We start from the raw sequence: 16,280 nt of genomic DNA, 5'->3' as shown, positions 1-16,280 counted from the left end.
AAGGCATTGGCGAGGATCCTTGGACGTGCAGAGCGGAGGGAGGGAGGGAGGGAAGTTGTCTGGGTCTGGCTTGGCAGGGTGCTACCGTTCTCTTTATACATCCATGGGAGCTTTAGCAGTTAGTTAAAGATGCCAAGCAGGTATTTCAGGATTAGGAGTGGGTGTGTAGAGAGGGCCTCTGGTGGCCTTCGCGTGAAGTCGTGTCATGTTGTGAGTAATTGTGCCTGTGAACACTTTATTGTCCTGATTGTGACTCTAAATGTACAATGTTGTCATCTCAATAGAATTTATTTGATGATTCTTTTACAACTGGGCACTGAGTATTTTTGCCTTTATAGTAGTGTGTGTGTGTGTGTGTGTGTGTGTGTGTGTGTGTGTGTGTGTGTGTGTGTGTGTGTGTGTGTGTGTGTGTGTGTGTATTTCTCATGTTTCGATTACCCTATGGTCAAAGATAATGTTGTTGTTTTGACACGGGAGGATTATTCGTAAACGATTGCGATGGCAGAATGACACGATGATGAGAAAACAGCCATAAAGACAAGAAAACAAGTCTAAGAAGAAACTGATTTCTCAAGCTCTTTGAAGCAACACTGCATGTGTAATGTGACAGAGTGTTATCTCTGCAGTCCTGCGCAGGTCTACGGAGCCTTTTTAGTCTCTTTTAGCTAATTGTTTTGGCCTGCAAACTCCACTAACCTCAATCCCGTGTCGAGTAGCAGGCAGCAGTTCTCAGCAAAGGAACCCACAGGTAAACTGACTGCACACTGCTGTCCACCAGACAACATTAGCAACTTGCTAATGAAGAAAGTCACATCTCCCCAGATGAACAGTGTATAGAGACCAAAAGCTAAAAAGGAATACAGGAACCGGACGTACCTTCAGGTGGCCCGAAACACAACTCCTGCTAATGTTGCTCCATGTCTGCCTGGTGTGTAAATGAGTGATAACTAACACATTTAGGTAGCTAGTAGAAGTTAGCATCAGTGTAGGATATCGAAAGCTATTCTGTCAAAGGTAAAACTGTCATTTCTGGTGTCAGAAAACCTCTTTTTTTTTTTTAATGGATGGCATTTCCACAATCCTAAAACCATCAAAGGCTAAACGTAACCAGGTTGACAGAAGGGGCCAAGACTAGACCAGATGTGGCTGTAACAAGGACGGCGAGGGACAAAGTTAGTCAACAGAGACGCAAAAAAGCTGGAGAGATGATATAAATAGCATGCAGGGTTCAAATTCTGATAGCAGGTGCTGTTAAGAATATGGACAGTAAACCCAAACACTTCATTGAGTTGCAGAAGCGTGTGGAACAGCCTGGAGTCTACTTTATCACAATGGATTTACAGTCACATTAAATCAGCCTTTCAAAGGTATTTATCATGTTGTATTCTGGGTGCTGCTTGCTAGTGGACCTCCATGTGGACAGAACTGTACACATCAAAGCCTGTATGTTGTTCAGGTCAAGGGAGTTCTGCTCGCTCTCTTGTGTGAACATGAATGAACTCTCCTCTCTCTATTCTGTACCTGTCTTTGTCAGAGAGATTGTCTGTCTTTCTCCTTCTCTCTCACTTTCTCAAGCACAGATACAGTTTTATCATCCCAACTCCCAGTCACACACACACACACACACACACACACACACACACACACACACACACCATATGGCCGAATGTCAGACAGCTGCAAGACCTGGAGTAATGTGGTGGGGGACTGTGTTTGCAGAAAATGAAGATGCTTGATGGTTATGATGATTATGATGATGGACTTTCTGTTCGCAACAGCACTGAGTTCCTTCCTTGTGTACATATATGTGTGTGTGTACATGTGTGTGCGTGGGTGCTACGTGTGAGTGTGCAAGTTGACTTGTTATTCTGTACGTGTGTCCGTGTGTCACTCATCCGCGTGATAGATACTGAGCTGTCGTATCTGTCAACCAGACAACAGTACCGCATGCATATTCATCGTTATGCTAATTCCACCCAAAGAGCTTTTAATGAGTTCACAACATTAACAACTCAGATGAGGTGATGAACAAAAGCTTTGCAGATTTCTTTTCCTGTAATTCTCACTGAGAAAACCCCCGTCACTGACGACTAACGACACATTGTAAGGATTGTAGGATACTAAAACTGAGAGGCTTTAAAGGGTTTACGAGACTATTTCAAGTATTCAAGTTATTTTAATAAAAGCGACCACCAGAAGGCAATTACATGACTCTGTGGTGACTAGTGGCTCTGTTTATTGTTGTAAATATGTCCTATTTAACACCAAAGTATAAGTAACTCTCTCACCACGACACATTTTAAGTGCCTTACACACTCAAAGTGGACTCGAACAAACACAAATGATGGGTAAATCTGTCATCTAGTGGTCAAATTAGGAAGTAACGTACACACCTTTGAAAAGCCCCTTTCTGTTAGTACAGCCATTGTGGCATACGTCTGCCATCATATGACATTTATCCATAGGTTAGGTGATTTTTATTATCTTCATTTTGGAGGTGAGTCTGTCACAGTTGAATAATTGAACTGTATATAGCACTAAATTGTACATAGTACTCTTTCCTTCAAAACATTTTATTCTTGACAGCTGAGCTGACACGCTGTCTCTCTCAGACACATTTCATTGTACCGTTGACCCTGTGCTAACCTACATATGACTACATCATATCTTCACTATTTAGTTTCCTTCCGGCTTGCAACCAAATTGTATCTGTGCTCCTACATGTTACCTGTTGCCTTTACATGCACGGGTCAATGTGCTGTACTTTCCTCAACAGCTGATGGTGCACAAACACGTAACTTTAGGAAGACGTTACTCTTTGAATGTGAAGGATATGGTGTTTGTATTGTATGTAAGATCATGTTCTGCTGAGATATTCAGCTCTCATTACTCCAACACGTTGCTACAGTATCATATCAAGTGATTACCGAGTCTCAATATAACCAAGAAGACAGTCGTATATCTGCAAGTATTTACTCATAAACATCTGACATCTTTTCTCCAAGAATAACATGTTGCATTTTACATGTTGCATGTAATATAGTTCCACAAATACAAGTTGAAGTAGTTTTAAAGAAAGAAAAATAGTTCTTGAAAAAACAACACAGATACATTGTGTATCTAGAGCTTAGTCCAGAACATCATCCAGTACAACATACTGCCATTTCACACAGTGCACAGATTAACATTTTTTTTTTTTTCCATATAGTAGCATTTAGTTATTACTAAGTTGCAAAAAAATGTTTTAGCCAAGTTTTGTCCGATGATGGTCATTCTGTTTAAGTCTCAAACAGGCAACTCTGGTCAAATGCTATACTTGTATTACGGTCAGATGATTATTAACTTCATTGAAGTTGCATTTAAAGACAGGAAGGAAGAGTGGATCGCATGCAAAACTCTCACTTGTCCCTTCATAAGTCATAAGGGGGGGGGGGAGGAAATCTCCACTGGACTCTGTACAAAACAGTGAGGAAAGGACAGAATGACCAAGACATTATTATCTTCACAGAGGGAATATTTCAGACCACCTAGAATATCACTGTCAACTTGTTTATACAGCCCTCTAATGGGAACACATTAAATTAATGGCGTATCCTCATGATTCTACCAATCTACGATGAAAAAACTGTTATGTACAATGCAATAGGCAGTTATCAAACCTTATCTGTACTATAGTACATTATGTTTTCTCTTATAAACAAAGAAAAATATCTTCAATTTTGCTACAATGTTTCCCTAAGTTAATGAATTCTACTGGAGTACTTGATCGCAAATGATCAGAAAGTATGTGTGGATGATATTACAAGCTGCAAAACCTCCTCTGTTGCCAATATTTGCACGAAGAAAAGAAAAGAAAAACAATAAAATGGCTGCATATATTTCAAATCCTTTCATCGCATTTAAAGGCAGTCATTGCACGTGCAATTACGACCCAAACCAACACGTGAGAAAATACAGTGAAGTAGCATAATTTAACACTGAACGCCTCTCCAGTGTGTGTGTGTGTGTGTGTGTGTGTGTGTGTGTGTGTGTGCTGTTTTCACAATGCATGTAGCGCCCTCTTGTGGTCAACTACTCACTTTACATCTAATGCAATCAACGATAGAAAGGCTATGTGTGCAGGAGTGCTAATACCCACACATAAAGGAAAACACTGAAGGGGTGGATGAAGGTCTAATGTAATCAATCCCCATGTTGATTTTCAAGGCACCCAGCCCTATGATCGATATCTGAGACAGCGCTTGGACAATAATGTGAAATACAACATTGTGAAAAGCTTCAAGTCAGTTGTGGACAATTCCATGTCATTGGACAGCCTCTACATCAGGACTCTGTACAAAGTCTGTAAGAAAAGATGATCAAATCTTCGTTTTCAGCTCCGCTGGAAGTTTTGTGTTTAGTCTTTTCAACTGTATGTCAATCGCAGAATTCGTAGTGGACAGGGGTTTGCATTTGGTTACATCAAAGACACACTGAACTGAGCAGGGATTTGGTGCTTTTTAGACAATGAACATTCTGTCCCACTGAGGGAAATCTTGACATTTGGACCTGTTGGTTAACCCACCGCACACTTGGCACCGTGTGGCAAAATATTTCCACCTTTGTCCTTGAAACGGCTCTCATTTCTGGCATTGGAACACGGTTGGACTTCAGCTGGATGTTCCTCTTTATTTCAACTAACGACAAAAGCAGACACATTTTGCCAAGAGTGTGCAAAGTGTCTGGGGATTGCAGAGTATCTGACTTCAATTGTTTTCTTTAACACCAGCAGCCTTTGCCTTGGTCGCCCGCCGCGCTGTCACAGATTCCTTCCTCTTCCTCCAGAGCAGCAAGATTAATCTCGTCATTAACAGACATCCGGAGAAGATCCAGGTCCTTTTTATTGGCTGCCAGCACCTGTTCAGCCAATCGTGTGAAAGTCTTGGAAGCAAAGAGAGATACATAATATGATGAGTCAACAAAAGGGAGAGGCTTCATAGCTCAGTGGTTAGAGCACTGGTCTTGTAAACCAGGGGTCGTGAGTTCAATTCTCACTGAGGCCTGAAATGTAATCTTTAATTACTGAATGTGATGAAGTCATATCCTCCCATATTATATATATAACCATATTACTATTCTGTACAACGTCATGAACTCACCTCTGTTATGTTTTGGTTGGTGAAGGCACTTGTCTCAAAGAAGTCCATTCCATAAACCTTGGCCAGCTGCAAGACAGAAGAAGAAAAAGTCTCGCTTTGGTCTTTTTGATTTAGGAGACGAAGACAAATGACTCATTATTTCCTTTCAAACAGGTGCAGTTTGATCTGTTGGCTGTCAGCTTTTAAAGGACCATGTGTGGAGTAATGTGAAGCGACAGGAGACGAAGCATTAGTTAGTCTGGTGCGTCGCAGACACAAACGCCTGACTGGAATTACGCCCTATGTTTTCTATACCAAGAAGGAATATGAACCTTTGCTGAACTCAATATTTCTTTAGAGGACTGGAAATTAATCAAAGGATTACAAGCTTTTGAGGAACCGGGGTAAGTACTTCTGTAAAGAGACGGCTCAACGTTTTGGGAAGCAAGCTTATTAACATTCCCGCCAAGGGCAGATCGATACCACTCTCATGTGCAATAATTATGGAGTAAGAGCCGGGAGGTAATTAGCCTAACTTAGCATAAAGACTTGAAGCAGGGGGGGAAAAAAAGCCTAACAACAATTATAAAGCTCAGTCGTTAACTCGTTGTATCTTGAACACCCCGCTTCAGTGATTTGCTAGAGTTTCGCAGTTGCATTTTTACATTTATATGGCAATAAGTGAGCTTTACAGGTGATGGAAGGTATAATTTATACTTTGGATGGAGCTAGGGAAGCGGTTTCCTCCTGCTTATGTGGTATCCATCTTTCTTTATCTAAAAACCCAGAACTTACAGAACCCAAACTGAGCCTATCGGCTACAAACCGAGCCTTCAGGTTTAATAATCTGTTCCGACACGGAGCCAGTGTTTGACCCACCTTGACACCCTGCTCTGTGGCCACCTGCCTCTTGTCCACCTCATCTGCTTTGTTCCCCACGAGGATCTTCCGGACCTTCTCGGGAGCGTACTGACGTGGTTTGTGAACATGAAAAGGAACAAGGTATATTTTACAGATAAGGAGAAAGAGAGAGACTTCAAATGTAAAGAGAAAACAGAGCGGAGAGAAAACACAGCGCTCAGGAAATGAGACCTAGATTAAAAGTAAATGGAAAGCGTGATAAAATAAACAGAGTGTATATTCGGTCAGGCCCAAGGAGGAAATTAGGTCCATCATGACTAAATTAATCAAATAAAATCATCTGGGAAATGACAAGGGGAAGCAGGGCGGACGAGGAGATTGCTTTATGAAGACTCAAAGTCGATGACGCAGCAAAAATGAAAATATTTATGACTTCACATTTAAAAAATAAGATCACAGGTATCTGAAAATGAAGATGGAACATAATAAAAGCAGCCATTTGTTTTTTTTACTAAATCATGTCAGACATCTGTTTTTTGTCAACCTGAGGCCTCTGTGGGGGGGGGGGGGAAGATAAATCCCATTTCTCTTGTGACTCACCTCGTCCACATCACTGGCCCACTTCACGATGTGTTGGAAAGATCGCTCACTCGTGATATCATACACCAGGTAGATTCCCTGAACAGACACGCTCAAGGATTAAAAATACAAAGCAGTGCATTGTAAAGCTTCTTGACGCTTAACAGCAGCATTGTTTTTTAAATCAATACATTTGGAAACACTAATAAGATTCCTGTAAAGAATCCAGAGCACCACTTAGAAAGACTGCAGCCTCTACCAATTCATTTTACATGGTAAACATCTGGCTGGAGGAGAAAGAAAACAGGAACAGAACACAATTTCATTGCCAGTTTCTGGTAAACGGACAATAAGATTTCGGCCTGTTTAACCCGGTTTGACCTCTCTAACAATCAAAAGCAAAGGCCAGTTTCACACACAACAATGTCAGAGCGCTGGTGGTTGTGTTTGGCCAACATCCTCCGCACTCACAGCACCACCGCTGCAAGATAACTCAATGGTTCGTCAAAGCACCGGAGGGGTGCCAAGTACGAGGAATGATTATTCGTGTAGCTGTAACAAATTAAATCCGGCGATGAATTTGATTTAAATTCGTTATGCTACCGTGTCTGTAGTAATAATATCACATTAATGTGTGTAAGTCACGCACAGCAGCAGAGTCGATGGAGAGTTAAAGGTCAACTACCTGTGCTCGTCTGTAGTACTGCTTCGTGATGGTCTGGTATCTTTCTTGGCCTGCAGTGTCCCTGCAAAGACAACAAATATATATGAGAACATGAACACACACGGATGCATCTGTGAGATTACATATGACGACATGTCCCGGGGCAGGAGCCACGATCTTGTCGAAAATACTAAAGTCCCATCCCCCAAACCTAAACCCTAAAATGTTTAATTATTTAGATTTTCCTTGTCACTTTCCATGTAAAGACAACTATTGGATGGATTGCTGTGATATGAGCTCCATGTATTCCAGCACCACCATCAGGTCGTCTCCAAAACATTGGTTCATACTTGAGAGAAAAGAAATATTTGCCTTGTTTTTCAGAATTAACAAGATCGTTATCTTGGATTTCTGGGGAAAGTTTTCTTGGGAAAGAAAGTTCTGCTGTGTTTTTCTGAATTAACGAGGCCTCAAAATCCTGCGAGAAGCTCTCCGCTGCACCGAGTAAGTGTTCTGCTGCTAATCAGCATGCCCCTCCAACAGTGCTGTATGAGTTCAAGTATCAAAACAATATTAATAGAAACACCGTCTTACTTAAAGGCACGAGTATCTCCCAATGTCTCAAACCCAAAACTGGACTAAACTAAACAAGCGGGACTTGATAACGTCCATGAGAGTAAATGAGAGCTTTTCTTGGGATTCAGAGCAGATATAGTTGAGTGTGAATGTGTTACGCTTCCGTAGGTTCATGATCGAATACCAAAACTAATGATATTCCTATCGGCCTCTGCTCTACTTTGTGTTTGAGTTGAACCACATTTCAGCATGCTAACATGCTAACATGCTAACTAAGATGGTGAAGCATTAGCATGTTAGCTCCTCCCTGTACTGCGCAGCCTCACAGAGGATCTACACACCAACGCTATCGCCAGACAGAATTGATTGTTACATTGTTACAACTACATTATAATGAAGTTTAGGAAAACATCATGGCTCCAGTTTAAATTACAGGTCTGTGACGAGACACAAACTCCAGCTTCCTGTCCTAAATGTAGTTACGTGTTAACATATGGAGTCTAAAACTACTGGAGTCAGTTTACAAAGTACTAATATAAATAATCACTGTGCAGGTTTGTCATTGTAGATCCTCCAGGTTGCAAAACCTACATATCACATGACCTCAGTGTTGGTAGTCGTAGGTGAACATGACGATGATGGTGCATATTTTCATATATTTTCAGAACTATTGTAGTGTGTTTATTAATCTTGTGCACGAGACCTTCCAGCCACTATCTTACCATATCTGTATCCGCACTTTGATGCCATCTATTTCTAGTGTCTTCATTTTGAAGTCGACTCCTGTAGGAGAGAAAGGACGTGGTTAGTAAATATTCCCTCCACAGAGGAGCTCTGAATGTATGTGCTGTGCTCAGACTAAATCTTCTGAATCTTCTCAGAGGCGTTTTTGCACTCTTCACTCAATAATTGACTGAATCCAACGATCCCAGTGTCTTCTACTGATGGAGGTTCGCCAGTACGTACTGCAGCTTTGTAACATCACAGAGAGCATTAATGCAACGAGAGGCCACGCGTCATCCCCGTGTAATCTGCCTGTTAGAAGATTGGGCTAATGATCCAGCAAGCTCAGTGCTCGTTTAGTTTAGTCCTCTGCATCGATCACACGGGAGGTGAAATGAGGGAGAAGGTAAAAAAAAAAACGATAGCTGAGCGCTGCTTAACACCACAGAGGAAGAGATGAGAGAAAGGAAGCAGGAGGAGCGGAGATGTGGAGGGTACGGGCTCGCTTCAGTGAGCTCTGATCTGTTTCAGTCGGCTAAGTGTGATATTGTTTATAGACAGAGAATCACAGGCGGGGCCAATTCTTTATTTCTAAACGGTCAAAAACCAAGATGGGTGACGTGACGGTGACTACGTCCACTTCTTATATACAGTTTAGGGCCTGAACAGTATAGAGTTAACCATTTAAATACATCAGTTAATCCATTAACTCTGCCTCTACTCAATGATTTATATCTTGTCTCTTTTTCTGCACGACTGTAGCCTCAGACTAATGCATCCAAGTCGATAGAAGGCAAAACCACAGGCTTCCATAGACCACAGTAATCCCTGAGAAATCAATTAACAGTTCATCCCAATTAACCTGACAATCAGCACCCATGTGTCACAGACGGCATCACGCTCCCAGACGGTTAACGTGGCAGGAAGAACTACTGTTTGGGGGTTTTTACAGCTGTATTTCTGCAGGGTTTGTATTCCAAGAGATTGGCAGGAATAAACAGCTGACAGAGCTGGTCTGGCGGATTTTAGTCCGTGTGTGTTTTCTTTTCTAAAAAACAAGCTTGAGTCAAGCGAAAAGACTCCGCGGAGCTCACTGACTTGACAGCATGAGGCCTCATTTAAGTCGTGAGGCGGTCTTTGCCTTTGACTAGAGAGCGTTCAGACTAAGTGAAAGGTCAGCGTAACAATCAGTGGCTTGCCTCGCCTGAGGCTTGAGAGGAGAGAGGAGACTGTGAAAAAGAGGTTTTCTTCCTTCGTTATTGCCCGGCAGTATCAGCTCGAGTCAGAAAGTCGTCCATGCAAAGTGCAAAGATTTAAATATGAAGTGCAGATGTGGACTCGTGGATTCTCCAGCTGTCTCCAGTCTGTCAGCAGAAAGATGTTGGACCAAGAGAAGAACAGATACTTCAGCCCACACTGTCTGCTTCCTGCTGTTAAACCAATGAATCGTATAGGCTCCCTTCTGCGTTGTTTACAGCAGCCGAGCCAAACCAGGCCACTTTACAGAAGCAGGTGCACTCCTAACTATTATAATGCAAATGATAAACGACCCAATGGCCGTCGTGAAGGTATAACTGCCTCTCTTTATTAGACGTTCGATATTCATATTGTTCTGGGAGTTTCCATCTCTACAGCAGAACTCCAAGTTGCTGCACGATTTCTCAATCTGCGTCGGAGGTTGTGCAGAAAGTCCTGAATGTTGAGAGAGATTAGATTAGAGGTGCGTTCGCTCTGCAGCCAAACATGTCGCATTCAAGAGCAGCCTTCAGTATGATTGTGCCAATATCTGGAATCAGTTAGACGGGTCTGGAAGGGAACAAATTGTTTGCAGGTTTTCAAATGTAAACTAAAACTATACTGTGAACTATGTAACTACACACTTATCCTGTCTGAAGGCCCAAACTGTGAAATATGTCCATCCCCGGTCAAAGTAAATGTCTTGTTTTGTTAGTTCAAAACCCATATATATATATATATGATATAAAACAGAGAATACAGGAAATCTCCATATTTGAGTTTCTGAAAATAGCATTTTCTTCCATTTCTGCATGAAAGATTAGTTGAATTAATCGATAATAAATAATAGTCGGCTATTATTCTTCTGTCATCTGTTTTGTAAATGTATTTGTCATTATCTCTGAATGTTTTCCGAGTGTACTTCTTTAAACTTTGGAGGTGTTGTTATTTATAGGTTGTTATGCAATGGTTATACTGGTGGCGGCCCGCTTGAGATCAGATTGGGCAGTATGTGGCCCATGAACTAAAATGAGTTAGACCTGGAGGTTTTATTATAAATTACCAGCTTGAAAAAAACAAAAGTAATTCTACAGATTTCCCTTTGACAATGGAGCACAATGTGTGAGCAGAGACAGCAGTTAATTTAACATGGCAGCCTTCCACAATCAGCAGTGTGAAAGCCTTGTAAGAACCAATGAGTACACACCCAAACATGACTTGACAAATGACCAGGGCGACCGTGTTCGACTAGGCAAGACGGATGAGGCGATGACACGTGTCAGTGTGCTGTAGGTAATGGCGACAGGCTCACTGATGGATGGATGCTGTGGCACTGACACACATCCACTGGGGAATGAGTCTGTCATCCATGACTATCGTTACTAGCAGAGGACAGCCAACAACTGTCAACAGCTGCTGTCTTTAGGGCACAGCCATTGTTTTTCAATTATAAACAATTAGGCTTTGTATTGACCTCCTGTATGAAATGTAAATGTATAATAACTCTCTTCCAAAAGGGTACCAAGTGAAAAAAACAAGACGTTCAAGGAAGACAATTGAGGCTATACTACCTGACTGATAAATCTACCAGAATATAAATCCACAGAGAGCACTGAAAAGTGATTTATCAGCTGTAAAATGTCTCGCTCAGTACATCCTTATGAGGGGAGTATAACTGCATATGTGAAATAAGTTGTATAAAGCCTTTGTGGCTCCCGAGCACACACTGTATATAAGTCTGTCACAGTGACTCGAGCCTCGAGTTTGAAAAATATTTCTTTTAGGCGACCAAAAATGTTACATTTCACTTTCATGAACTGAACACACGCAGTGAACGGGTTAAATTTGTAAGAGGAAAACACGGAGCGCACCCAAACCGGACTGCACCATGGTAGCGACCTGTCAATCACAAGGTAGCATACTAATGTCTATTTTACTCATAATAGGACCATAACTTACTAAATAAACATCAAGATGTATTAAAGAACACTTGAAACTAGTGATTGGGACCATAAACTTATTAGGAAAATGTTTAATGAGGTGAGAAGTGAGGAAATTTTCTCATTGACTTCTATACAATCTGACTTCTTTTTGCAACCAGTGGAGTCGCCCCCTGCAGGCCATTAGGAAGAAGGCAGGAGAAACCCGGAGATTGCCACTTGGTGTTGACATAAAATGTTCACTTTTCAAAGCTGGCTATCAAACACAAAGGACCACATGTTTTATGTTCCTAGAAAGCCAAGTCAAGGCTGTAACAGCGGCCCGGATTTCCTTGGTAACTCTTTATGACACCGGTGGTGGCTGTGACCCCATTCGACTAATGAGCTCGTCAAGCAGAGGCGGGCTGAGTGTTTGACCAGGCCGTGACCGTAACACCACTGGGATCACCACCATGAAGTGAGCTGCTTATTGAGCTGTGATATAGGGCAGGGCCGGGCTCATACTTCATAGGTGTTGTGACAGCCAGGAGCTCTGAGGACGAGTGACGAGACTGGCGAGGTAACGAGGAGGAAGATTAAACTCAACAGTGTGACTGAATGGCATTAATAAATCAAATCTACAGCTGCTCCTTGCCAGAGAAATGTTCACACTTGGGCCCAGACGGAACAGAGACCTGTTAAAAATAAAATACCTGGATGAGGGAAGGTTTATTATCCTTCAAGTAAGATCAGAAATCCTGCCGCAAATGATTCTGGTCTCGTTGAATTTTACTGATATTGAAGGGGAATTAAAGATGGAAGCTTTTATTTTATAGCGAGCTGTAACCAGTGATATCCTTTGTTAAGCCAGGTGTGCTATTTATTGTTATCTATACTTCTGAGTGTGCCATGTAATGTGAAAAAGACTTGAATGAGCAATGACGGATTTTAAGGAAGGTCTCGCTCGGCGGTTTCTACTCCGCCTCGTGTGGGAAGTTCTTTGACAGTCTGAATACGAGCCCACACTGTCCTTCATATTCTTGGAGGATTACATAAAAGATGTACAAGACCACAAGGTTAAACTGCACAATAAACATTAGAGACTGTTTACTGCATCGATGTAAAGCTTTCCCGTTGACCCGTCAGAAAGAAGGCCAAAACAACAACATGACAATGCCCTCATGCTCAACACAAGGGCCATAAATAAAAGGCACAGAAGCCCTGAACGCAACACGGTCCAACGTCTTCGGGATGAACTGAACTTCTGTCCATGTGGCTGAAAGCAGAGAAGAGTGAAGACTGTTATAGTAGCACACTCATGTCCATATTTTGGAAGGAGATGCACATCAATCACATAGGAGTAACATTTGAGTGTCCAAAATGTATCTCCATCTATTCATCGTCACACTGTTTGCTCAGAGAATTCATTAATGGGCTTTAGTGTTACGCACAACTGCAGGAGATGCTTAAATAAGACTCATGAGCTTTTCATCCTCTAATATTTGTGGAAAAACTTTGTTGAACGCAACCCTCTATGGGTGCGGAGTCCCAGCTGATTTTGAGATAATTAAGAGCAAAACCTGAGCGAGTGGACTGTAACGGAAACGGATGAATTATTGAGCTGCCCATGAGGGGGACATGGGAGAGGATTTATATCCCTCCGTCACCATGAAGGTTGGGGAATGATGTATTGATCCCCGAAGGAGAGCACTGATGGTGGCCAATCCTAATCCCTCTGTCTCTTTGTACTTTGTTGGGCTTGTTTAATCTGAGGAGAGGAGTTTGAATTATCACATGCCCACGAAAAGACCTCCCAGCTCGACTTATCGACACAGTCTGCTGCCCGCAACTATTCAGTCCAATGTTAATGTCTAGACTCCACCAGCGAGACTCAAGAGCCGGACATCTGAGCGTCCAGCTGTGGTTGTGAACACTTGGTAGACTGCAATGAAAGCACAGACAGATCACCATGCAGACAGTGTCTTGTGAGAGACATCAGAAGAGCTTTTATATGAATGTGACTACAGGGAGGAAGTTTCCTGTAGTGCGCTATAGGTGCATGACTTAAAATAGCATACTGCAGTGTTTGTGAGTCTTATGAGCATATATCATTACTGGTTGGAGCAAAGGAAACCACAAGATCCTTTAAAGTGCAGTGTGATGAACATAAAACTGAGGTTGAGCGTCATGCTGTGGCTGTCACTGAGCCCTCAAAACCCATAAAGGCTTTGAATTCACCGTACAAGCGTCCGTGCAAACACAACAGTGGTCCAAAAATGTTAATAACTTGTGTTAAAGATGAACTATTAATTGTATTCTCTGCGTCTTCTCTGTTAGATCTTGTCTGGAGCCATGCGTCAGCTTCATGATTCATTGTCTTGACCTTATTCAGACAACACATTCTCTATCTTATCAAAGAAAAAGTCAGCAATCAATCACAACCAGGAGGAACATTTACTGACTTTAACTTCAGACTCGAGCCTGTCTGTATTTCTTATTCTCCACATTACTGCACACCACGTACACACACACACACACACACACACACACACACACACACGGCTGCCCAGTTGCCACAGAAGAAGAAGAAGAAGAAGAGATAAGAGACACAAGAGAAGAAAAACACTGCTTACTGTACATCATTATTTCCCTCACTTCAAAGTGAAGCATGGTAATGCGTCTGTCATGCTCTGCACTCTGAATCCTAACTATGGAGGTAGATATACTGCACAGCCCATATTATTGTACCAGTCATCTTCAGGTATGTGGCAAATCCATGACAAAAGGTAAGAAGAGACACTGTTAGTTTGCTCTATAAACTGGATTAGTTTTCCTTGTTTATTGATTAATAATTTGGTCTATGCAATATCAGAAAATGGTCAAAAATGCCCACAATAATGTACCAGATCTCAAGCTGATGCCTTTGTATTGATACTTGTGTACGAAATCCAAAGATATTCAGTTTACTGCATGGATGAAAAAGCTGAAACCATCAGATGTTTTCTTGAAAACAAATGTAATCAATTAATCAGAAATATTTCTATCTACCAATTCCAGTCGTATTTATTTAATAATTATTCTGCAGGAAGGAATTAAATCTGGGTCAGGGACTCTTTAACAAACATCACACCATTTTATCATTTTATAAGATGCTCTCCTTTGAACAATGCCTATGTACTAATTCTGCTAACATACTGAAATTATAAAAATATAAAAGTACGCCTTTGTTTTTGTTTTGCATGGCAATTTCTTGCACCATCAGTGCCAAGTGCTGATAGTTGGTAAACTCATCTGCATGGCTGCCAAGTGTTGGATCTTCCCCCTCAGGGCTTCCCCTGCCAATGCAATTATGCTGATTTTATAGTTAACACTCTCTTTAATTCACTTGATCACACTACTCTAATTAAATCTAAACGACGCCTATTAAAATTCCTTAACAAATCTAATTTGTGGGATTTAAATTGAAAATGCAATGGCCACAAGGAGAGGGTGATGCGCAAAGGACATCAACAGAAAACGCTGAAAAACCATGCAAATGAATGGGATTGTTAATTAATGCAAGTGGTAAATAAGAATCCTGGAATAACTCCTGGTGGCAGTGCAGAATCTTACCGATGGTGGAGATGTGAGACGGGTGAAATTCGTTGTCCGTGAATCTGCATAATAAACATGTTTTCCCAACCCCAGAATCTCCGAGGAGCAGGAGTCGGAAGAGCACATCGTACTGCTTAGCCATAGTGTAGATGTAGTGTTGAATTAAAAAAGCCCCAGGCAGCTAACTCAGCGATGGATGGCGGATCCCTCCCCACCTGCATCCCATGTCTGCTCAAATAGTCAACATGAGGCTGTGGCTTCTTTTTGTTCACTGGGTCGGTGGGTGACAAAACAGGGATGCTCCAGCTTCCCAGGCAACCTCCAGCTTCCAGTGGGTGCGGTGGACCCTTGTCAAGACAGATCCCATAAAATAAAATAAAAGACTTCCGGTGGTGCTTTCCAACATAAAAGCCTTGGGTATTTGAGAACCATGTTGATTGCTGTGGTACAAAGAGGATTGGGTAGATGTTTTGGTAGCAAACACATATTCTTGACATCATGTTTGTTATGATAAAAATGAAACATGTGAATGTTTTATTGCATTTGAGGTTTTGATGGTGGGAGAAAATCCTGCACATATCTTCTGTGTACATATGCTATCTGCATCTGGTATTTAACTGCATGCCTAACTAACAGGGGTGTGATACAAGTAGAAATACTCTGTTACAACTAAAAGTCTTGCATTCAAAATGTTACTTTAGTAAAAGTATAAAAGTATTAACATCCAAAGCCTAACTAAAGTACAAAAAGTAAAAGTACTCATTATGCAGAATGGCATTTCAGAATACTATATATTATATTTTTTAATTATAATTGATGCATTATTGATTTATTAATTTGTTCATCACTTTAATGTTGCAGCTGGTAAAGAAGGGGCTTATACACACACACACACACACACACACACACACACACACACACACACACACACACACACACACACACACACACACACACACACACTGCCGGAGAGCTAGTGAATTTCACCAAGGGATCAATAAAGCCTATAAT

General features: G+C 41.5%; 1 protein-coding gene and 1 non-coding gene across 2 annotated transcripts; one reads left to right on the top strand and one right to left on the bottom strand.

The window, feature by feature from the left end:
• Nucleotides 1–2,959: 2,959 nt before the first annotated feature.
• rab15 (RAB15, member RAS oncogene family) lies at nt 2,960–15,609 on the bottom strand. The gene is made up of 7 exons (XM_029462579.1): nt 15,288–15,609; nt 8,520–8,580; nt 7,243–7,303; nt 6,579–6,656; nt 5,997–6,086; nt 5,139–5,204; nt 2,960–4,920 (listed from the first exon to the last, which is right to left on the bottom strand). The coding sequence occupies exons 1-7, from the start codon at nt 15,409–15,411 to the stop codon at nt 4,759–4,761; spliced, it is 642 nt and encodes a 213-aa protein (XP_029318439.1). The 5' UTR covers nt 15,412–15,609; the 3' UTR covers nt 2,960–4,758.
• On the top strand, nt 4,970–5,042 carry trnat-ugu (transfer RNA threonine (anticodon UGU)). The gene has a single exon. It is a non-coding gene; the product is annotated as a tRNA-Thr (tRNA).
• Nucleotides 15,610–16,280: the final 671 nt, after the last annotated feature.

Source organism: Cottoperca gobio, chromosome 24, assembly GCF_900634415.1.
Source record: "Cottoperca gobio chromosome 24, fCotGob3.1, whole genome shotgun sequence".
NCBI lineage: Eukaryota > Metazoa > Chordata > Actinopteri > Perciformes > Bovichtidae > Cottoperca > Cottoperca gobio.
Note: the sequence above shows the minus strand (reverse complement) of the source record. Positions and strands in the feature narration are given on the sequence as shown.

Bases quoted from the DNA above. Each gene is read 5' to 3' on its own strand.
- rab15 (XM_029462579.1), bottom strand. From the start codon at position 15,411: ATGGCTAAGCAGTACGATGTGCTCTTCCGACTCCTGCTCCTCGGAGAT. The intron at 6,657-7,242 runs GTAGTTGACCTT...GTGTCTGTTCAG, and splicing joins AGTACTACAGACGAGCACAG to GGAATCTACCTGGTGTATGA. The intron at 5,205-5,996 runs GTGGGTCAAACA...TCTGTCTTGCAG, and splicing joins CCACAGAGCAGGGTGTCAAG to CTGGCCAAGGTTTATGGAAT.